Here is a 24,207-nt window from a genome sequence, read left to right as displayed (position 1 = left end):
TTCAAGGCTCAGGGGTCCAAGATTATCTTCTGTGTCTGTGTTAATTGGTTTCCCTTTTCTTTGTTGAAGAGGGTCTGTGCAGTCTTTCTGCCTAGTCCGCCATCTTGCTGGAACTCAGTACCATTGGTTCTTCATCATATGCCACCTCCTGGAGTGGCAGAATATTGACCAATTCTTTATGGTACAATTCTTTCCATCTTCTTTTGATGTTTCCTGCATCATTCAGTATTTTGCCCATGGAATCTTTTAGTATTACAGCTTGAGGCTTAAATTTTTTCCTCAGTTCTTTCAGCTTGATAAATACCAAGTGTGTTCTCCTCTTTTGGTTTTCTAACTCCAGGTCTTTACACATTTCATTATAATACACTTTGTCTTCTCGAGTTGCTCTTTGAAATCTTTTCAGCTCTTTAATCTTATCATTTCTTCCATTTGCTTTAGCTACTCTTCATTCAAGAGCAAGTTTCAGTGTCTTTTCTGACAGTCATTTTGGTCTTTTCTTTTTTTCCTGTCTTTTTAATGACTTTTTACTTTCTTCCTGGGTGATGTTCTTGATGTCATCCCACAATTCATCTGGTTTTCGGTCATTGGTGTTCAGTGCATCAAATCTGTTTTTCAAATGGTCTCTGAATTCAGGTGGGATATAATCAAGGTCATATTTTGGTTCTTGTGGACTTGTTTAAATTGTCTTTAGCTCCAACTTGAATTTGCATATGAGAAGTTGATGGCCTTTTCCATAGTCAGCTCCTCACCTTGTTTTGGCTGTAGATAACTGAGGCTTGTCCATTTCCTCTTTCCACTGATGTAGTTGATCTTATTCCTGTGTATTCCATCTGGTGAGGTCCATGTGCACCATTTATGTTGTTGAATAAAGGTAATTGCAATGAATAAGTCGTTGGTCTTGCAAAATTCTATTATGTGACCTCTGATGTCATGTCTATCACCAAGACCATATTTTCCAACTACTGGTGATTCTTCTTTGTTTCCAGTTTTTGCATTACAATTACCAGTAATAATCAACACATCTTGATTGGATGTTTGGTCAATTTCAATACTGCAGAAGTTGGTAAAAATCTTTAATTTCCTCATCTTTGGGTTTAGTGGTTGCTGCATAAATTTGAATAGTAGTAGTATTAACTGATCTTCCTTGTAGGCATATGGATAGTAGCCTATCACTGACAGCATTGTACTTCAGGACAGATCTTGAAACATTTTTTGTGACAGTGAATGCCATGCCATTCCTCTTCAATATGTCATTCCCGGCATAGTAGATCATATGATTGTCTGTTTCAGAATGGCCAACACCAGTCCATTTTAGCTCACTAATGCCTAGGATATTGATCTTTATGTGTTCCATTTCATTTTTGACAACTTCCAACTTTCCTAGATACATACTTGTACATTCCATGTTCTGATTATTAGTGGATGTTTTCAGCCCTTTTTTTTACCATTTTGAGTCATACCACATTGCCAAATGAATTAAGGTTACTAACATTGACTCTACTTTGAGGAGGCAGTTCTTGCCCAGTCATAATTTGAGTGCTTTTGGACCTGAGGGGCTCATCTACTGACACTGTGTCAGATGATATCTCAGGACTATTCATATTGTTTTCCAGTAATATATCAGACAGCATTTCACTGCTATTCATAAGGTTTTCACTGGCAGTTATTTGAGAAGTGAATGGCCTCTTCCTTCTTCTGAGCCTGTCTTAGTCTGGAAGCTCTGCTGAAACCTGTCCACCATGGGTGACTGCTGGTATGTGAAATACTGGTGTCCTAGCCTCCAGCATCACAGCAACATGCAAGCCACCACAGTACAACAAAATGACAGACAAGTGGTAGAGTCCCTAAACTCCTTTTAGAAATTCATGATGCCTGCCTTGTGTGTCTGTGCTCCCTAGGAGTCTCTCAGAACAAGCCAGCCAGAGGAAAAAAAGGATCCTTCTCTTGATTCCAATGCTGCTGGACCCCCTACTCCTGGCAAGCTCTTCAGCCAGGGTGCAGACAGCAGCCTGAGCAGTGCTGATGGCCAAGAGCAACAGGGAAGAGTGGTGGGCTCTCAGCTCCCAGGAAAAGAACAGAATGAGAAGAGTAATACCGGGGTCTCTGGAAGTCAGGACCACAGGGTGGACACAGGGAGCGATCATCCTTCCAAAGCCTCTGAAAAGGAGAAACTGATGGATCTGGTGGATAAAGGAGAGGAGAACTTCGAGAAGGAAGAGGAAGTGGAGAAGCTGAAAAGGGAGGCTTCTTCCCCAAAAGAGAATGGATCAGTTGCTAGTGAAGTAAGTCACTTTGTTCTGTAGACAGTTGCTGGCCGAAACCCTGTGCTTCTCTCTTAAGCCTTATGCAGATTCCCAGCCCCACATCTTTATTACTGAGTCAGGAGCTTCATTTGCAGGTTCTGCAATGAGCTCGACAGCATCAGCTAGAACCTTTAATTGTGACAAATGTGCCCAGATTCAGCAGGACAGTCAAATCTGGAATGGAACTCCAAAGCTGCTGGCACTAGAAATTCAGAGCAGTAATTTGTTTTTCCATAGACACTTCCCAGCCCCCCACCTCCATCCCACCTGGGATATTAACGTTCTTCTTTTCTCCTACTTAAGGAGCTCTGGTGGTGCAGTGGCTAAGGCATTTGACTGCTATCCAGAAGGTTGGTGATTTAAGCCCATCAGCAGGTCTATGGAAGGAAGATGAGACAATCTACTTCCATAAAGATTTACAGCCTTGGAAACCCAATGGGGGTCACTGAGTTGGTATTGACTTGATGGCCGTGGGTTTGGGTTTTTTTTCCCCCCCTCCTATTTACTTCCTCTTTCGCTTTCCTGTCTCCCTCTTCAACACCTGGACATCAGTATGGGGTCAGTCATGGTTGCAGCACAATGAGTTCCTGTAGGGAGAGAACATTGTGGCAGGAGACATAACATGGTTGGTAGTGTCCTGTTCTCTACCCCTCCACCCCCAAACATGCACAGGTAGGTTAGGTTACAAGAAGACTCTTAATGATTTCTGTGGTTCTTTCTGAATCAGCTCAGGACATGGGAGTAGTTGCTTTGCAAGACCAGGGGTGACGTACATGGGTAGAAGTATGACAGATCCTTTGGCATTTTGGATTTCCAGCCCTTAGCTCTGTTCCTCCTCCAGGTAGATGGCTGGGTAATTAATTTAAAGAGCTTTTTTGTACTTTCTAGAAAAGATGCCTTTCTTCTTTTTTTTTTTTTTTTTGGACAGTATCAAACTTTAGACTCCCAGCTTTCTAACCCTTCCACTACAGTTGGGTCTCTTTACCATGTACATGCTTGTTCTGATTCAGAGTGTGGCTGTCTGGTCTCAGCTGGGCTGCCCAGCCCAGGGGTGTGGGTGCTGGGGCATGTGTCCAGAGGGAGTGGGAGGGGCCACAGGCCTTCCTCAGGTTTTCAAGAAGAGGTAGATCTCTGTTGGGGCTGAGCCCTGTGTTGGCACCATGGCCTGAATGAAATTTACTGGACAGTTCTCTCCCCTCTGCTGTAGTGATCCTGTCCTGCTGTGCTGTGCTCTGCATAGCTGGGTGATGTCTCTTTGTGTTTGTTTTCTCAGGAGTCAAACATCAGTGAACATGTGAAGGAGCGACAACTCTCAGACTCTGCTGCTTCTGACCCCAAGTCCTTCCTTGACCTGGTGAGTTTGAGATGAGCTGGCAAAGTGGTGGGGAAGAGCAGGAGAGATTTAGGAGCTCTGGTAGCGCAGTGCCTAAGGCACTTGACTGCTGACCAGAAGGCTGGCGGTTCAAACCCATCAGCCACTCCTCGGAAGGAAGGTTGGGCAATCCTACTTCCATAGTGATGCTGCCTCGGAAACCCAAGGAGGGGTCGCTATGAGTTGGGGCTGACTTGATGGCACATAACACCAACAACAACATGGTTAAGTAAAGGCGCTCTGGTGGCATAGTGGGTAAAGTGTTTGGCTGCTACCTAGAAGGTCAGTGGTTCAAACACACCAGTTGCTCCTTGGGAAGAAAATGAGGCAGTCTACTTCTATAAAAATTTATAGCCTTGGAAACCCGTTGGGGGTCATTATGAGTTGAAATCGACTCAGTGGCAGTGGGTTTGGTTTTGATTTGGTGGTTCAATAATTTGCTTAGGATCAAACAGCTAGGAAGTGGGTGGAATTAGAATTCGAAGTTGAGTTGTGTCTAATTCAAGTTTCTCAGCCATTAAATAAGGATGATACTACCTACTTTTTAGATGTGTTGTGAGAACACAGTGGAAAAATGTAAACCATTAGCATGTAAGCATTAGATAAATGTTAGCTCTTATTACTATTGTTGTTATGTGCCATCGAGTCGGCCACAACTCATAGCGACCCCTCCTTGGGTTTCCGAGGCAGTATCACCACGGAAGTAGATTGCCCCATCTTCCTTCCAAGGAGTGGCTGGTGGGTTTGAACCACCAGCCTTCTGGTTAGCAGTCAAGTTCCTTAGGCACTATGCTACCAGAGCTCCCTTACTACTATTACTATTGTGTAAATTGCCTATGAGATCATTTGAGTTGCCTCTGGGCACTAGTTGAACATTACATAGGCCTAGGAGGGAAGAGACTGGTGTGTGTGTGTGTGTGTGTGTGTGTGTGTGTGTGAGATATATAGAGAGAATTATCACTGAGCTGTGGTGAGGACCAGGAGCTCTGGTGGCATAGTGCCTAAGCCATTTGACTGCTGATCAGAAGCCTGGCAGTTCAAACCCACCAACCACTCCTCGGAAGGAAGGTTGGGCAGTGATACCACCCCAGAAACCCAAGGAGGGGTGTCTGTGAGTTGGATCCTAGTTGATGGAAGTGAGCTTGGTTTGGTTTTGTATGGTGAGGACCAGTCCCCAAGCTCTTTGTGGTTTTATTTCTAAAGTCACATCTTTGTACTGGAATGCCAGCATCCATGGTCTTTTGTCTCAGACCTTCCACCCAGCCTGCTGTATCGTGGTTTCATTTGCCAGGTCTGTATCTAAGGGGAGTAGTTTGGGGTGCTTTTTTGGCAGAGCATTACCTCTAGAAATTCTGCTCCATCTGTTTGGAGGAGGCAGATCAAAGGGAGGGGATTAGGGGAGAGGGTCAGGGATGAACAGTAATGATGTGAGGGGGTGCAGTAGAATTAGAAGGCTGTATGCTCCAGCCCCTTACTGAGCCATGGGCTTAGGAGACAGATGGCAGCTGCATTAACTGGAGTAGAACTCAAACTGAAGGGAAAATGTCACCCCAAACTAAGAAAAACCCACACACTAGGAAGGAAAGGCAAAAAGTATTATTATTGGCAAAAACCATCTATGAAGCATAGCATTGTCAGAGAACGCTTTGAAGCAAAGAGTCTGGCTCTTCTAAAGGAGTCACCTGTGTGGAGAAATGTGCCCATCAGCATTTTTCTTCTCTCTGGGAGTGGATGGAGAAAGCCATGGACCAGACTCGGCTGGACGGCCCGCCATTAATCAGGGCTGATGACAGAACTGTCCCCATTAGCATGCTGTCAGGTAGCAATCCTTCACTTAGCCTAGCAGGGATCTTGGGCTCAGAGGAGGTAGGATTATGGTCTTGTGGCAGCCAAAGGGCAGGAAGGTGCTGGCACCAGTGTGGGCACCTGCTGCCTGTGGAGACATTGTCCAGAAGAGCACATGCATGGGGAGGGGAAGGAAGGAGGTGGGATGAGCCCGCCAAAGCCTCGTTTCTAGGCTACCCACAGATTTCCTGGGCTCTTTGGCCTCCTTCCTGGTGCCCTGGTTAGACACTGGAAGGGGAGAGACAGCTGGAGAGTGACATGCTTTGCAGCTTGTGTCGTGGAAAAAGCTTGGTCTTTGAAGTCAGCCCAGGGGCACCTCTGACCCAGAGCCCCACTGCTTGACAGCTGGGTGACCTTGGGCAACTCATTTGTGCTCTCAAACCTGCTTCCTCATCTGTAAGAGAAGGCTAAAAGTATCGGTCTTATAGTGTTACTTCCGCATTATTTTATTATGAAAGTTTTCAGACATGCAGAAAAGCTAAAGGAATTTTACAGTGAACACCCATGTACTTACCATCTAGCTACAGTTCACATTTTACCATACTTACTTTATCACATGCCTGTCCATCTAGTCACAGAGTTATTTGGAAGATTAAATTTATTAAACCTGAATCAAACCTGTTGCTGTCTGGTCAGTTTGACTCCTAGCGATCCTGTAGGAGGGAGTAGAACTGCTCCATAGATTTTCTAAGGCTGCCACATCTTTTTCCTGCAGAGCAACTGGTGGGTTTGAAGTACTGATCTTTTGGTTAGCAGCCAACCGTTAACTGCTGTGCCACCAGGATGTCAAAATGTCTAGCATAGTACCTGGCACATAGCGGTGCCTTTCTGGGAGGCTGGAGTAGGGGTAGAGGAGAAGCCCTGGTGGACTTTCCATCTCCATTGTCTCCAGGACTTTGGTTTTCACAGCCGGATCACAGAGCACCTGTTGGATGTTAATGAACTTTCCCCGGTCCTGGAGGGAGCCCACTGGGAGGTGAGTCTGTCTGGGTGGGTGGGCTGGGTTGGGCCTTCACTATCCCTGGCAACCATCTTTTGGAATAACCCAGAGTTGAGTCCTACCTATCACCAGGTACATTTCTGGGAGTTCTCACCTTTCTTGTTTGTTAGGCATGGCCCTGACTCTGTGTCTCTGATGGGGTTTCTGACCATTCCTGTTCATTTGCCACTATGAATTAAAGAATCTCCCCCTCCCCATTTATTTATCTGTTTATCCATTCATTCAGCAACTGAGGGCTTTCTACTTGTTCATGTGTGTAGATTGTGGGGCTGGGATTATGATGCTCTTCACAGCCTGGCCTATCCAACTTGCCAGTCTCTTCCTCAGCACTTCCCACAAACCAGCCACGTGCAACCACTCAGCATTCCCAGGGCACACTGTTTACTTCCTTACTGCTCTGAGCTGTGCTTTCTCCCCTTTTATCCCAAGCTAACTCTTTCTCAGTCTTGGAGGCCCACCACTGATGTCACCTCCTCCAAGGATAAAGTGTTCCTCTCTTCGCTCCTCTTAGTGCTTCCTGTTTTGCTTTCTGGTTGTTTGTCTGTCTCTTCTTCCAAATGTAAGCTCTGTGTGGGCATGGGTGTTGTCTGACCCAGCATAGGGTACAAAGATGACTCAAACACAGATTCCATCTTTAAGGAGCTTAAAGCAGAGAAGATCAATTTTTCTCCTCTGTGGGTTTGTTAAGAGAAGAGATTCTGGCACATTGTTGCTTGCTGCAGGTTTAGGAGAATGTTTGGTTTGGGTGAAATGGAAATTTGTTCAGTGCAGCAAACAAGCTCTTGAACATGAAACAAGACTGGACATCTTTTGTGAAGTGAGGGCTGGAGCCAGGGTAGAATTTTCAGGTCAGTTCCATTGATTTGAGCACTTCATATCCCTCTCAGCTCTGGGCTACTACCTAGTCAGTCACCAGGCTCCTGCTGAACCTTGGTCACCCCTGTTTGCAGTGCCAGAGGGGTGTCACAGAGCAATCAAGGGCAAGTAGGATTAATCAGGAATAGTTTGGAGAAGCGCCCTGTGAGCCTGCTGTGACATCGGGTAGGTAAGTGGGCAAGTTATGGAGCTGGCAGGGTAGGGTGGATTTCCATTGCTCTGGCTCCAAAAACCTGGCCAATATCAGAATTACTTGGGAGCTTTACAAAAGATAGATTTCTTGGTCCTATGTAAGACTTTACTGAGGCCAGCCAGTCTCTTTTTGGGTCATACCACTTGGTGTAAAGCGGTAGCAGGGCCTGGCTTGGATTTGGTTCTAATTATGCACCCCCTGAGGCAGCCAGGCCTGGCAGAATAAGTCCTAAGCTTTACCTCATGACCAGTCAGTCAGAGTGTGGACAGTACTGGGTGCTCATCTTGGCTGATCTAATAGGGCCTGTTGGAAGGTTCAGCCTCTACCTCTTTCCTGTCTTTAGGACATGGAGGGGTTGAGCAAGGAGATGGAGGTGGAGGTATGAGCAAGCTGTCCCTTTGTGGGACAGACAGAACCATAGATGTAATCCCCTTTGTCCTTTTCATGGGCTTTTTTTTTTTTTTTTGTAATTTTGTTGTGGTGAAAATACACATAAGAAAGGTCAGCCCAACAATTTCTACGTGTACAATTCAGTGACATTGATGATTCTTCAAGTTATGTAACCATTCTCATTATCCTTTTCCAAATCATTCCACTACCATTAACATAAACTCAGTTCTTCCTAAACAGACTCTTGTCCATTTTGCTGTATCTTCTAGATCTCTCCCAAGGCCAGTTGTGCCGAGGCTTAGAAATGAGCTAAACTGGGTTTTGTTCAGAAATTGTGTAATTGGCATACAACTAAACTTCACATACTAAAATCGTACATTTGATAAGTTTTGACATGTATCAACCTTTGAAACCATCATCACAGTCAAGATAATTAATGATCATAATAATATAAACAGTGAATTTCATAATAAATTAGAAAAGTGATGATATAATTATTTCAAGTAATACAGAAGGCCAAAATCCTCTACTTCCTGCAGCCTCACTCCTAGAGGTGAGAACTAGTAATAATTTCCATTAACATTTCTTAGTATGTATAAAGGAGCTCTGGTAGCATAGTGCCTAAGGCACTTGACTGCTAACCAGAAGGCTAGCGGTTCAAACCCACGAGCCACTCCTCGGAAGGAAGGTTGGGCATTCCTACTTCCGTAGAGATACTGCCTCGGAAACCCAAGGAGGGGTCGCTATGAGTCGGGGCCGACTCGATGGCAAATAACAACAACAGTATGTATAAGGATGTATCTATTTTCTATTTTTTTATCTTTTTTTCCCTGTAAAAATTGAGATTATTCTAAAAAACTGCTTGGTGATGTGCTGTACCTGTTCTCTTTAATGGTTGTATAGCATTTTGCTATGTAAATGTACCATGACTTATTTTACTGGGGTCCAGACTTTAAACGCAAACAAAACCCTGGCACTGACGAATGGGGAAGTAGTGTCTCCAACTTCTTAGGCCAGGGGCTTAGAAGATACTTGCTATATCACTTTTCTGGCTGATTTTCTCAGCTGGTTCCTTTGGTCCCTTTTTGGGGCAAAAAGGTCCAAGGATACAGTAAAAGTACAAAAAGGACAGTTTGAATGGGTATTTTCCCAGGGTATCCTCTTTTCTATGGCGGTGGTGGTGGTGGGAGGCTCATTCAGTTTCTCACAGAAGTACAGAAAAAAGAAACCAGGAGGGAGTAGACAGAAGGCCTCTGCAGCCAGCCTCCATGCTGACTGCCTTTGTCTTCCTGATATGTGGCTTACAGCTCTTCCCTGACTCAGGCATCAATCTCTACATTTTTATTAACAGCCATCCCTCTTTACTACCCATCATTGTATTACTTAGTTTGTAAAATGGAGTTGGCCTTTGTGATTTTTTTCTTTTTCTTGTAAAGTGAGAGAAGAATATTCAGTGAGCTTAGTGTGATTTGTAGGGGGAAAAAAGTTGGGAGTTGAACACTGGAAGGGTAAGGAGTAGGTGGGAGTAAGGACTGCAGACCCTGCCCCTGTCTGCAGGCTCTGCCCAGGCTGATGCGATCAAGAGTGGCAGCACTGGCAGGGAGCCCTTCTGCTGCAGGCACCAGGAGGTACTCAGAGGCAACATGTCTATTTTTAATGGAATCTGGGGGAGCTGGGGTTTAGTTCAGCCCCTGCACGCCCTCCATTGCCCATCCAGATGGCAGAGTCGGCCACAGCTGTTGGGCTTAGGCTGCCAGTGGAGAGGTAGGGATGATGTGGGCACAGGGCCAGGGACCCCACTGGGAAAGATGGAGTGGGCTGTCTCTTGCCCCACCTCTCCTACTAACTCTGGTGTCCCAGAACAGACGGGTCCCCTGTCAGTGTGACAGAAGGAGTGGAGGGCCTAGAATGAGCACTGACAAAGCCTCCCCCCCCCCACCCTTAGGCTGGGGGAGAGGGAGAGGAGTGTAGGATATGGAGCTCACATTGGTGGCATGCCTTCTTTGGGCGGGAAGTTGGCTTTTGTGTACAAGATCTAATTGACTCCTTACAAGAAGCCCTGTGCGCTGTGGTTTATTATCTCATTTTACATGGTAGGTGACAGACATCCAAGCGGGAAGTGCTAGAACTGAGGGTTGTGTCCAGGCCAGCTACACTGTGACTAAGCTGTGGCTGAGTCTATTGTGACCCATCCTGTAGAAAATATTTGAGATTATCACGAATACTCCTCTTTTCTCACCAGCTTGCTAAATTTGCCTAGACTCCCATGCTTTAAAATGATTTTTTTTTTTTAATCTCTGCCTGGGAAGGTGCTTCACTGTCTACTGATGGGACCTGGGTGCTTGGGGGAGTGTGGTATGGACCTAAGGCATCCTTGTTTTCCTTCCTCTAAGTGCCTGGGTGGTCCCTTTTCAGTCTGGGTGTAACTCTCTTGTTCTACCAAGACTCTATGTCTCTAGCATTCTTCTTTAATGTACTTGTCTTCTGACCACAATTCTTTCCACTTAATTTGAGCATTCCCATATATCCTTGACACTTGGAAGTCTGTGGCTTCTATGGTTTTGAGGTATGCATACATGCCTCTGCTTTCCCTTTGTAGTCAACACTGAACGCTTGCAGGAGCAGGAGGCAGTTCCTTCTTGTGTGTTCTCCCTCAGCCTCTGGCTTGTGGCTCTGCATGCTGTGACTGTGGTTGTCTGACTCATCCTCAGGTCACCAAGGCAGGCCCTGAGCAGCTGTGAGGCTGGGGACTTAGCCAAAACCCCAGGGAGCTTCACTGTGTGGACAGGCCTTTTGTTTCGTGTCCCATGTGGTCCCCACTCACTCAACAGCCACCTCTCACTGCACTCTACTAAGCATGGGAGTCAATAGGAGGGTCCAGGGACTCCAATATACACTTTCCACTGCTTCTTGCTTACAGGCCCAGGGACTGGAAAGAGAGGACAAAGTTGACAGCCAGTCCAGCCGAGATGAGCTGCAGAGCATGCAGTCCAAAGGCTCTGAGAGGTACAGTATGTGGGAGGTTGCCTCAGAGGCCTGAGATGGTGTGGACTTGGGCAGAGCTCTTGGCTTTGGTTGGCATGGCTTCAGTGTGCTGCTTCCTGGAGGCAAATGATGCATTGGTTGGATGACTTTCAGAGTTTATGTGTGCACACACACATGTTTGAGTGTGTGCACACATATATGCCTCCATGAGCATACCATATATCTGATTGTGCACCAGCACAGGAATGTGAAGTGTTGCTGTGTACATTTGGTGGGGACTTTGTGCACTTGGCACTGGATTGGATTGATTAAGCTGTGTTTGTGCCTGGCCATGGATCAAGGCTGCAGCAGCCTGCTGGAGATCTGGGGGAGTCATGCGAGAGGGTCAGTCCTGCGGCTAAGAGCTCTGAGCCAGGACCCTGCCACATCAGAAATAGCTGCAGCTAACAGTGTGTGCACGCACATGTGCATAAGTAAGAGGCATGAGACCATGATAAGAGAAGGGCCGCCACCTGGAATTGGAAGGGAGGTGGTCATTCCACTTAAAAAGATATTAGCACTCTTACTTTCTTAAAACTGCAGTTCCATGCATTTTCTATAGCCTGACCACTTGAGTCTGGCTTCTCCCCATTTTCCCCTAAGTTGTTCCTTCCCATGACCCCAGTGATGGGATAATTCTGGGAATGGATACACCTGTGTGGCTAGCTGTCACTCCTGAGCAGGCAAATTCAGTGCAGCAGAGGCTGGGAGGCCTGACCCTCACTGAGGTGGGAGGAGAGCTCAGGAGGGTGTTTCTTCTCCCTGCGGGTCTGGCCGCTGTGCTATCTGAGCTCCCCATGGCTGTTGGCAGGGTGGGGCCTAGCCTGGAAGGATGACATCCTAGTGTATAGCTTGCCCTCCTTGCTTTTCTTCCTGCTCCCAAATGGAGGGTCCTGACTCTGCTGCTCTCACCAGGTTATCTCCCTCACTTTTGCTTGCGGAGTGGCTTCAGAGTCCCCTTCCCAGCCAGGCCACGGGACGAGGGCCTCTGCAGGCCCCTGAGGGGCAGCCTGAGCAGAAGGAGGCAGGGAAGCCTCTGGAGGACTCTCTAGTCAGCTCCACTCTGCCAGTTTCCCTTCAGAGGTAAGAATGAGTTGAAGCCTCCCAAGCCGGTGGTGATCTCTACCTGTGTGTAGTTGGTCTGCATGCTCATGCTGGGGCGAGGGGAGAGAAGGGAAGGGGTGACTTGGAGAGGGAGGGGAGATAGCAGGTGTGAGCTCCCAGCCTAAGCAGCAGCATGAGAGATTTCCTACAGGAGCTTGGAATGAGGAGATCTGCTGCTTTCTAGTCCTCAGTCTAGAACAAAAAATTGGGGTGTACAATCTCATTAGAGGGAGCTTAGAAACTTGAATGAGGAAATGTCTCTTCTGTCCAACTGCCTGCCTTTCAGGGCCTGGGGCAGAGACTCAGCTGTTGCCCTGGCTGCTCTATTCCTACCAGGGGAGGCCTTACTCCCAGTACCCTCTCTGCCAGCACTTTCAAGTCATTCAGTAAACTCACATGGAACATTGTTGTGCACTAGGCCCTAGGAGTACAGAGGCATGCAGAGCCCCTTACCTGAGGTTAGCTGAGAGGACCTTCGCATCCCAGCCTGGTCCAGAGCCTGCTATGCATTTGCTAGTTCTTCTCTTCCCCTGGCAAGAGAATGATGCTGGTCTTAGAATCCATCCAGTTGCAGTGAGTCACTGGGGGGAGGTGAGCAGCAGTGACGTTCAGCTGTTCAGTCAGCAGCAGCCACTGAACACATGCTGTGTGTGGAGCTCCTCCTTGGGTGCTGTAACCATTCTACTTCCCAGGTGGAACATGAATCTCTGATCTTCAGTGTAAACAGCTGGGGAAGTGGCAAGGAGGAGAGAGTGAGGGTTGAGACCTGAGGTGGGAGAACTTTGTTGGGGCTGTCTCTCTCGTCCCCATCACAGCTCCTGTGACCCCGAATGAAGTGACCTTGGGCTGCTTCCTTTCCTGATGGCTTTAATGCAATTGCTTCCTTCTTGCTATCAAGGGAGCGGGTTCCAAGCGCACTTGCAGCCCACGAGAGGGGCATGGGGCAGCGCTCCCAAGCCGAGGAGCTGGGTCCTGGGCAGGAAGAGGCTGAGGAGCCCGAGGATCAGGTGGCAGTCAGGCCCACCCCTTCAGTCTCTCCAGAAGTGTAAGGGCCAATTTTAATTTGTCTGCCCCTGTCTTCTGTGTGTATGGATGGTTTAAGTGTCCCTGTACTATTGGGTGGTGGGCAGGGGTGCTCTAGCCCAGCAAGTGGAATGTGGGGGGACATTGAGTTTGTCCTTAGTGCTCTGGATATGGTCTTGTGAACACCAAGCAGCTGTCACTGAATCTTATGTGTGGTTAGCTTAGGGGCTCCTTGTCAGGACCTGGGATGTGAGGGTGAATATGAGGGGGGCCTCCTGGCTCCTTGACAGGAACCTGGTTAGTCAAGTTTCCCCCTTTACCAAGCACAATTATGTTTTCTTAAAAACTTTTTTTGTTATTGAGGTAAGGAGCTCTGGTAGCATCGTGCCTAAGGCACTTGACTGCTAACCAGAAGGCTGGCGGTTCAAACCCACCAGCCACTCCTTGGAAGGAGGTTTGGGCATGCCCAATCTACCACCTCGGAAACCCAAGGAGGGGTTGGTTGCTATGAGTCGAGTCCAACTTGACAGCACATAACAACAACAACCAAGTACACAAATCTGAATTGTATAAGTTGCTGAATTTTAATATGTATACACACCATGTAATAATCACCGAGATTAAATATAGAACATTTCCATCCTTTGAGAATGTTTCTTCATGCCCCTTCTCTCAGTATCTCCCCACCCCAGATCATCACTATTCTGGTTTCTATTCCATAGTTTTTCTTGTTCTTAAACTTCCTGTAAATGGAATTATACAGTATATATCTTTTGTTCCTAGGTTCTTTTGCTCAGCAGGTATTCAGATTCACCCATGTTGTACCAGGTACTTCTAAAATTTAGAAGTCACTGGGTTTTTCCCCTCCCATTCTCACCCTCCCCTCTCTCACCCTTTTCACGGATGAGGAAACTGAGGCTCAGAGAGGTGAAGAGATTTGCTCAAGGCTGCATTGCTAGTCAGTTGCAGAATTAGGACTAGATTCAGTAGAGCCCTAGACTTCCGGCTTTTAGTCTGCATTGTTCTTTTCCTTTACATGGAGAAAGACAGGTGTCATGGCTTGAACTGAGCAGGTACGAAGGGGTTAAAAGCCCTCAAGATTCACGACTGACACTTGAGCAGAAACAGGCCTGTGAACTGATTACCACAATAAGTGTCACCCAGAGCTGGCAGGGCATATGAACTCATGATCTTGTTATCCTGATAACATGGCAGGGGTTAACGTAGGGAAGGGCTGGCTTTGTTTTTCAGATGGTGACATTCTGTAGTGAAAGCTGTGACCTTGAGGAAATGACAAAGGTTTCCTTTCCTTAAAGAGCTCTGGTGGCATAGTGCCTAAGGCATTTGACTGCTAACCAGAAGGTTGGCAGTTCAAACCCACCAGCCACTCCGTGGAAGGAAGACTGGGCAATCTACTTCCCTGAAGATTTACCACCTCAGAAACCCATTGGGCATTGCTATGAGTCGGAATTGACTCAATGGCAGTGACTTTGATCTTTGGTTTTTCTTTTCATTGGGAGCTCTGGTGGCATAGTACCTAAGGCATTTGACTGCTAACCAGAAGGCTGGCGGTTCAAACTCGCCAGCCACTCCTCGGAAGGAAGACTGTGTTTGGTAGAGATACCGCCTTAGAAACCCAAGGAGGGCTCGCTATGAGTCAGAAATGACTTGATGGCAGTGAGTTTTTTATCATTGGTGGCTGTGGGCAGCTGCATCTGGGTGCTTTCTATGAGGACCGAAGAAAATTGTGAGTCAAAGAGAGGAGGATCTAACCAAAGGTCAAAGGGGCATCTTCCTGGGACCTCTGGGGGCTGGGGCTGGGCAGTGAGGCTCAGGCTGGAACCCAAGCTTCCTCAGCTCCTCCCTGGCTGCCTTGGCTGGTTAATCCCCTTACTCTGTGTTTCTTCTCCCATCCCAGTGAGGCTGCCCCTGCTGGGGTCTCAGAGATACTTTACTTGGCCATGAAGTTTAAATTTAAACATGGTCCTTAAGAAATGCCTTTCGTTCCTTTCCTGAGCTTTTTCAAGCCCCATAACTTTCTTGTTATTAATCTTCACAGCTATACGAGGAATTGATTGGTTTTCTGGGGAGTAGCTCTATGTCTATCAGCTTCCAAAGATACAGTCAAGCTGAATCCAAAGAGGTTAGCAGCAGAGAGCAGGCCAGAGAATAGGCAAGGCTCAGAGCAGCTACCACTGCCATAATGCTGTAGCTAGAATGGCCAGGGCAGGGAAACAGGAATCATCCTCCCCTTTGTCATCCCAGTAGCTTCCATGAGGTATTTATAGAGGGTAAATGAATAAAAACTACTGGTTTGAATATGAGAGGAAACAAGTTCATTTTGATTCTAATCCAGGTATTAAAGGACTCTTTCTGTGGTAGTACACCCATTTCAACATTTTTCTAGGGTACAGTTTCCCCTGCCCTCTGTCCTTCCTTTCTTCCTTCCCTGCCTGCGATCCCTCCTGGCCTTCCCTCACACGCCTGGCAGCTGCTTTGTGGCCAGCCTAAAATGATGATGCTCCTATAGAACCTCCTTGTTTGCCATTAACTCTTAGAAACTGGGTCTTGTTGATGCTGTTACCTGAGGAGTTGGCCTAGAAATCAGACCTGTCCCCTCCTCTGACGTCTTGACTTCCCAGTTGTCTCATAGATCTTTCAGGGACATTATTTATAGCCTTGGACCTTAGCTAGCAGTTGGGGATACTAGATCTTTAAAACAAGGGGCGAGAGAAAAGGGCCACTGAAAAGAGCCTCACTTGCCTGTGTGCCAGGTGTGCCAGCATGCTTGCGGGTGCACATAGCCTGGGTGCACACTGCCACTTGAGCTGATGCCCATCTTTCAGCAGCATCTGTCCCTGGGGCTCTACGTAGCTATGCAGCCCACAGGGAAGAAAGACATTAAAATGTACCATCTCAGGGAAAAAAAGATGTTTTCAGCCAAGGTTGGAAATGAGTTGGAGGGTTGATGAGGCGGAGAGCTGCAGGGGGAGGCTGTTTCCGAGGGCAGGATTCTCAGATAAGGTGTCAGCAACATCTCTTACATCTGCATCAGTTGGCCTGTGTCAAGGGACTGAGAAGAAGCTGAGATTTGAAAAGAGGGAGGAGATGGGAGCAGAAAAGAATTGAATGCAAAGCTTAAGACCATTTCCAGTCTGAGCTATGATTTTAGGTGAGAAGGAAGGGAAGATCTTAACAGTATTTCAGAGAAGTCAGCTGCCTTATATGCCTGCTTTCTCTCTCTGGCCTCAAAAGGCTGAAATGGATGGAATTCCTTAGTCCTTATTTTCTTCTGTTGTTCTACTCTGATCCTGCACACTGCCTTCCATCTTTGTGGAGCTGGAGCTGGAGGGAGAAGGGATTCTGAGTCCCCAGCAGGGAGGATTGGTTCCTCCTGTGTGACTCTCACCCATGTCCTTGATTTGGGCCATGCCCTCGCGTTCCTGCTAAGGTAACCTGAGCCACCGTGTCTGGCCTGCAGCAGCCTGAGCACCCATGTGAGAAGTGTGATGGTTGTGTGCTGAGACCACTTTCTCACACGATTTAGGGACCCGGAAGTATAAATGTGGACTGGCCTTTAGGAAAGTCGTTCTGGGAGGCTAAATATTTTATTCTGATTATGTGTTCATTGCTCAGAATATTCTCAGCATTTTGCCTTAGGTATTTTCTTCAAGAACCAAAATATAAGCAATGTAATAGCTCTCAAAGTATCTTATTAAGCAAAACTATTGTTCCTTATCTTACCCCTCACCCTTATTCAGTCCAGGTTAGTTCTGAACTCCTCTTATCCATTTCCCAACATTGAATCTATTCTAGTAGATGAAAATGTGCCAGCTCTGGGGAGATCTGGAACCATGGCCCTCCTCTTGAGTCCTTGCTACTACTGTCTTTGGCTTAGGGAAGGGTGTCCTAGCTGGCTCCCTTGGCAGTATGGGAGAAGAGTTTCCTATTCCTGGACCACAGGCAGGAAGGTTCAGGGACTCCATGGGCGACAAGCTGCTGATGCTTCTGCTTGGCTCATTTGCATTGCCTTTGTTCAGTTTGGGAGGCAGAGAGTAGCCTCTGGGGACTGTTCCCAGATTTGCTAACTGGAAGCTTCAGGTATCAAGCAGAGCCCTAGTGGGGAGATGGAAACAGGGCCATGAGCCATTTTGGGGAAGAATCCACTAGGGACAGAACTTCACACTCTCCCTGCTGCTGTCAAATCTTGAGACACAGCTTCCAGGTTTTGACCTCAGGCCACAATATACCAGGCCTACTAGGAGTCTGGGATGGGCCGCCCTTCTCCCTAGACTCTTGGGCAGTACTGTGGGGTTTGTCCTTAGGAACAAATGAGAGGAGTGGCCTTCCTACCTGCCCTTGAGTGATCTGATTTGTGTATGTGCCTCCTGACTGTGGAGCCCCTCCCCTCCATTAAGATTTTACACTTGATATTCTGTATCTATATAAACACCTGGTGCCTAAAGGTAAGTGGATATCAAAACTGCAGTGCTTTGCTGTTTTCTACCCTTGGAAGGCAATCCACAGAGCCTGCAGCTCCCTCAAAGCAGCAATCAGTGGCTACTCTAAAGCTCTTGGAAGAGACAGTAGCACAAGAACTTGAGCAAGACCAGAAGCGGCTTCTGGAATTGAGGCAAGAGAAGGTACAGCAACTGCGGGAGAAGCTGTGGCAAGAGGAGAAAGAGGAGATCCTCCAGCTTCACCAGCAGAAAGAGAAGTCTCTCAGGTCCTGCTCCTCCCCTTAGGCAAGCTCCCTGGGGCCTCCAAATCACATGGGAGAGTGAGGGACACCCTCCTCTGGCCCTGGAGACCACAGTGCTACCCATAGCTCCACCAAGACTTAGTCTCAATGCCAAAGGGATGGGATATCTGGCCAGGGCTGAGAGGGAGTTGGGAGGCTTGATGGTAACGGGAGTTGTTGTTAGGTGCTGTCAAGTCGGTTCTGACTCATAGTATCTTTTTAAGCAAAACCGTTGTGTACAAAAACCATTATGTACAAAACGCTGTGTACAAGAGAACAAAACACTGCTTGGTCCTGCACCATCTTTACCGTTGTTGCTATGTTTGAGTCCATTGTTGGAGCCACTGTGTCAGTCCATCCTGTTGAGGGTCTTCTTCTTTTTCACTGACCTACTTTACCAAGCATGATGTCCTGCTCCAGGAACTATTCTTTCCTGACAACATGTCCAAAGTATAAGACACAAAGTCTCACCATCCTTGGTTCCAAAGAGTATTCTGGTTGTAGTTCTTCCAAGACAGATTTGTTTCTTCTGGCAGTCCATGATTTATTCAATATTCTTCACTAACACTGTAATTCAAAGGCATCAATTCTTCTTCTTTGTTGTTGTTGTTGTTATGTGCCGTCGAGTTGGACCTGACTCATAGCTACCCCTCCTTGGGTTTCCAAGGCAGTATCACTACGGAAGTAGATTGCCCCATCTTCCTTCCGAGGAGTGGCTGGTGGGTTTGAACCGGTCTTCTTTATTTATTATCTAGCTTTCTCATGCATATGAGGCAATTGAAAAAACCGTGGCTTGAATCAGGCACACTTTAGTCCTCAAAGTGACATCTTTTTAACACTTTATAGGATCCATGGTGCTGCAGTGGTTGAGTGCTCAACTGCTAATTAAAAGGTTGGCAGTTCAAACACACCAGTTGCTCCACGGGAGAGAGATGTATTAGTCGGCTTCCATAAAAATTAATATCCTATAGGATATGGGGAATAACTACATCCAGCTGCCCAGCCACTCAAAACCAGTGGAGCCTATTTTTTTTAACCACTCCATTAACATCTAAGGAAGGACCTCTGTTGAGAGTCAAGCCTATAGGCTTGTTGTGAGTCAGAATCGACTTGATAGCAGCAGGTTTAAAGTAATGGGAATAGCTGACATTTTCTTGAGAGATTACACTGTCCATGGGCTTTATACATGTTAATTTGTTTAGTCCTCAGAACAACCTCTATGAGGTATTACTCTTAACTCCATTTTACAGATTCTGTTATTAGGAAAAGAAACTAAGGCACAGAAATGTTAAGTAACTTGTCCGTGGTGTCATAGCTAATAAGAAACAGCCAAGATTAACCCAGGTAGTTTGTCTCTGGAGCCCGTTTTCTTTTAATAATACTGTGTTTCCAGTGAAGGTTTACACAGCAGTTTAGGTTGCCATTCAACAATTTCTACACAAGTTATTCAGCGATGGTGGTAACAGTCTTCACAATGTGTGAACATTCTCAATATTTCTGTTCTCATTGTTCCGTTTCCATTAATCTTGTTTCCCTGCCCCCTCACATTCTCATCTTTGTTTTAAAGTAATTGTTGACCATTTGGTCTCATATAGATGATTTTTTAAAAGAGCACAGTCCTTGTGGGTGATTTTCTTTATTTGTGAGCTAATCTGTTTAGTTAAAAGGTGACCTCAGGCTAGTTTTGGTACAAGGTTTAGAGAATATCTCAGGGCAATAGTCTTGGAGAGTTCTCCAGTCTCAACTGATCCAGTAAGCCTGACTTTCTTTTTTCTTTTTTTTGGGAATTTTAGATTCTGTTGCACACTTTTCTCTCATTCTCTCAGGGTCCAGATGGCCCTGATCAGAATGGTCAGTAGTAATAGTAGTCGAGCACCATCTAGTTCTGGTTTCAGAGTAGATGAGGCTATGGTTTGTATAGACTGTTAATCCTGTAGACTCGTTTTTTTTTTTTCAGTCTTGGGTTTCCTTCTTTTTCTTTTTCTCTAGACAAGTAGAGACCAATAGTTGTATAGGTGACCATGGAGCCTATTACTATTACTATTATTTTGGCTTTAACAAACAGGGATTTATTCTCTTACAGTTTTGGAGACTAGATGTCTGAGTTTCAAAGTGCCAGCTCTCAGGGCTGAGTGAAAGCCCCTTAACCTTGGGTTTCAGCTCTGCTTCTTGCTCCCAGCCCACTGGAACTGGAGGTGTCTCTTCACTCAGGCAGCTGCTGGATGCTCTGGCTGGAAAACCCAAGGTTGACAAATAAAATGGCACAGTCCCAAGATTACCGAACAACACAGCAGGCCATTAGTTCAAGTCTAGAGACAGTCCCAAAATTGACAGGAAACATGTCAGGCTGCTGAATGAAGATTCAGCTACATGCAGGGTCCAAGCATGCCAAAAAGCTGGTGACCTTCCTCAAAGTTTTTTATATACTGGAAGCAGACCATATCCCCAAGGCCTCAGCTGCTCCAGTAGATTCTACCATGGAGTTGATTATGGGGAATAACTACATCCAGCTGCCCAGCCACTCAAAACCAGTGGAGCCTATTTTTTTAACCACTCCATTAACCTCTAAGGAAGGACCTTTGTTGAGAGTCCTAGCCCTTTTGGAGTCCTGTAAGATTGTAGGAACAACATTATATAGTATGAGAGGCTCTTGACTAGGAACTAGAACCTTCTATTTTAACCCTGTGTGGCTGGCCTTAGACAAACCACTTAAACCTGGGCTGAGCCTGTGTAATATGATTGTGTGTGTGTGTGTGTGTGTGTGTAAAAAGTTAGATGTTTATTTTTATTAAAGAAAAGGTAGTCCAAGGCTGGTATAGTAGCTCCACAGTGTCTTCAGGGTCCCATTCTCCTTTAATCTCTCTGCTTTGCCATCTTATTAATGCTGATTTTTCACTCTCAGGTTTTCTTTATGGTCCACTATAGCTCTGGAGCTCCAGCCATTGTGTCTATCTCCAGGCAAGAAGAATAGGGCTAGAGTATAAAAGAGGCACCTTTCAGCTCAGTTTCTTTTAAAGCATTTTCCTGGAAACTACCCAATAAGTTCTGCTCCTATTTCATTGAGTACCCCTAGCTACAAAGGAGACTTGGAAATATAGTCCCTTAGCTGGAGCTCTGGTAGCATAGTGCCTAAGGCACTTGACTGCTAACCAGAAGGCTGACAGTTCAAACCCACTAGCCACTCCTTGGAAGGAAGGTTGGGCAATCCTACTTTTGTAGTGATACTGCCTCGGAAACCCAAGGAGGGGTCGCTATGAGTCGGGCCAACCCAACGGCATGTAACAACAACAGCTGGGCCTACTTATCCAACAGAATAAAATCAGGTTCTGTTAGTAAGGAAAAAAAGGGGGAATGGATGTAGAGAAGGTAATACACAGTCTCTACAGCCCAGGGGTAGGAAAGTTGCTACAAAAGGGTGTGAATGAACTTTACTTACTTAGCAGTTTACCTGAAGGCTAAATCTTGTTCTCTTGGACACAACTAAGAGTAGTAAAGAATTCATTTTATATCATACTTTTCAAAGAAATTGTCTTTCTAATCATGTTTGTCTTAGGTTTGAGTTCTCTGAGGAGGCAACACATATCTCTTGGTGGTATGGGGCTGTGTAAGAAGTTGGCTGAAAAGAATGTGGTTTGTGTAAGCAATGGGATGTCAGAGTAGGGTGAGATGGTCACTTTTGCTGCAATGATTAAGTGCTCTGCTAACCAAAAGGTTGATGGTCTGAACCTACCCAGCAACTCTGCGGGAGAAAGAACTGGCAGTCTGCTCTAATAAAGATTTACAGTTAGAAAATCCTATGGGGCCATTCTGTTTTGTCCCATGGGGTCACTATGAGTTGAAATCAACTCAGTGGCACACAACAACATAGATAAGATATTCCTCATGTAGAATCAAGGTTTCATATAGTTTTGGGCTGGGTGATGCCATTCAAACTCAATGAACATTTATTGAGTACTACCTAGTTAAAGGAGTTCTGGTAGCATAGTGGCTAAGTCACTTGCCTGCTAACCAGACGGCTGGCGGTTCAAACCCACCAGCCACTCCTCGGAAGGAAGGTTGGGCAATCCTACTTCCGTAGTGATAACTGCCTCGGAAACCCAAGGAGGGGTCGCTAGGAGTCGGGGCCGACTCGACGGCACATAACAACAACAACAACAACAACCTAGTTAATGTCACTTACTATGCTTAGCACCTGGGGTATGACATATTTTAAGACAAGATTCTTTCACTGGAGAAGCTCCCAGACTTGCAAAGACAACGGACATATACAAGATGAATTACAATGCAATGTGTTACTTGGTACAGAGCAGTATGGGATAAGAGAGGTCCACATTTAAGTGTGAAGGGAAAGGAAAAGCTAATTGACTAAACTGGAGGGAGTTGGAAAGACTTCCTAGAGAGGTGGTGGCATCTGAGCTTGGTGTTCAGTGATGAGGGAATTCTAAGCAGAGGAACCAACATGAACAAAGGCCAAGAGGCATGAAAGAATGTAGGATTTGGAGACAGAAACTCATTTGATGTGTCTAGAATGGAGTTGGTTGAGTGGGCAGTTGAAGCATCTGGAACCAGAGTCAGGTTGGGGTCAGATTGTATCAGTTCTTGAGTGGTTGCCATGTTGAGGTGAACCTATAGGCAGAGGGGAGACTTTGGAAGAAATGCTGTTCTGGGATCAAGCAGCCTGCCATCCGCTTCCTGTGGCAAAGGGCAGAGGTGGAGTACATGAGCCCTTCTTTACCTTGGGGGGTTATAATAGGCAGCATGAATGCAGAGACCAAGGTGAAATCCATCTTTATGACTGAGGATGCTTCATTGGAGGCTGAGAGCCAGAGGTTATGACTAGAAGAGGAAGATGTTTGTGATCCTGAAAAAAACTCACCTCTCCTTTAACTCCTAGTTCCCTGAAGGAGCAGCTGCAGAAAGCCACTGAGGAGGAGGAGGCTCGGTTGAGAGAAGAAAGCCAGAGGTTGTCTCAGCTCCGAGCCCAGGTTCAGTCTAGTGCAGAGACAGATGAAGCTCAAATGAGGTGAGCTGTCCTGTGAGCCACCCAACCCTGTGCGGTTGACCCCTGAGTGCACAGGCCTATCCCTTCTGTTCTGTCTTTCCAGGGCCGAGCAAGAGGCTGCCCTGCAGAGGCTGAGAGAAGAGTTGGAGTCTCTACAGAAGGCCGAGAGGGCCAACTTGGAACAGAAAAACAGGCAAATGCTAGAGCAACTCAAGGAGGAGATGGAGGCTTCCGAGAAGAGAGAGCAGGCTGCCCTGAGAGCAGAGAAGGAGAAGGCTCTGCAGCAGCTGAGGGAGCAACTGGAAGAGGAGAGGAAAGAAGTGAGCAAGCTAAATGGGACCTCATCCTCTGCCATGTCTCTCAGCTGCCTGGGCAGGGACCGCATGTCCAGGAAGAGGGTGGGCCAGCTTTGGGTATGCAGGGTTTGGAGCCAGGCAGAGAATGGGTCACACACAGACAGGCACAGGAGACAGAGATTTGACTGTCTGAGGCCCATCACTCCACATGGACCTGACTTGTCTCAGGGAGTATCAGCCCTCATCTCCATAGCAGAGTGGAGGATGCTTCAGGAGGTAGAGGGTCCTTTCCAGGGCTAGTCTGGGCTGGCAGCACTCACTGGTGTGGCCTGTAGCAGTGAAGCCATTAGAGGTATGAGGAGAAATGACCTGTGGGTTTGGGAATGTTCCACCACTGTGAGAACTTAAACCAGACCAGAGGTCTCAAGACAAGGGTGCTCTGCCCTGGCTTGTCCCTGAGGGGCAGTGGGGATGACTTTCCATCTCCTCCCTCTCTTTCTGTCTTGGAGTGGGGGGTTAGCACGTTTGAAGAACTTTTTTTCCATTGTCCTTACTCCCTCTCTCTCCTGTCAGATGTCTGTCTCCAGGTTAGATGCTGAAATAAGTAACAAGCAGGCCATGTAGAACTTTTTTTTATTTTTGATGAGGGGGTGAGGTCTCCTTAGATGCTTCAGCTGTCAGACAAAGAAAAACACAACAAATCACAGAGAAAACTTCACTGTACTGCAAGTGTTGAAGAGACTGAGCTAAAACCTCCAACCCTCCCTGCCTTGGGTCTTACTTATAGTCATGAGTATCTTCTGTGTACCAGTGGCCTAGCCCAGAGGCAGGGGGATGGAAGCAGTGACCTGAGGCATACTGACCTGCCCTGGCACCTCTGGCCTTCATATTCCTGTTCACTTGCCAGTTGCAGAATTCAGGGACTGAATTACTTCAGAGGAACAAAGATGTGCTCATGATTCCCTTAGTCCCTTAGCTTGAGGGGGGTTGAGGATAGTTTTCCTGGCTCTTCCCTTCCTCATGGTTAGTACTGGCCAG

At 46.7% G+C, this 24,207-nt stretch overlaps 1 protein-coding gene across 1 annotated transcript in view; it reads left to right on the top strand.

Annotated features, from left to right (window-relative positions):
- CEP164 (centrosomal protein 164) overlaps positions 1-24,207 on the top strand; it is a 75,714-nt gene that overhangs the window by 39,947 nt on the left and 11,560 nt on the right. Inside the window, exons 8-16 of the mRNA XM_042780365.1 lie at positions 1,899-2,282; positions 3,577-3,657; positions 6,413-6,496; positions 10,900-10,985; positions 11,919-12,086; positions 13,006-13,152; positions 17,647-17,856; positions 22,766-22,894; positions 22,977-23,193. Coding sequence (XP_042636299.1) covers positions 1,899-2,282; positions 3,577-3,657; positions 6,413-6,496; positions 10,900-10,985; positions 11,919-12,086; positions 13,006-13,152; positions 17,647-17,856; positions 22,766-22,894; positions 22,977-23,193 — 1,506 coding nt within the window. The remainder of the gene's footprint in view (positions 1-1,898; positions 2,283-3,576; positions 3,658-6,412; positions 6,497-10,899; positions 10,986-11,918; positions 12,087-13,005; positions 13,153-17,646; positions 17,857-22,765; positions 22,895-22,976; positions 23,194-24,207) is intronic.

Source organism: Orycteropus afer, unplaced genomic scaffold, assembly GCF_000298275.1.
Source record: "Orycteropus afer afer isolate SDZICR_OR568_19922 unplaced genomic scaffold, OryAfe1.0 scaffold00036, whole genome shotgun sequence".
NCBI classification, from domain to species: domain Eukaryota; kingdom Metazoa; phylum Chordata; class Mammalia; order Tubulidentata; family Orycteropodidae; genus Orycteropus; species Orycteropus afer.
This window is presented reverse-complemented; position numbering and strand designations above follow the sequence as displayed.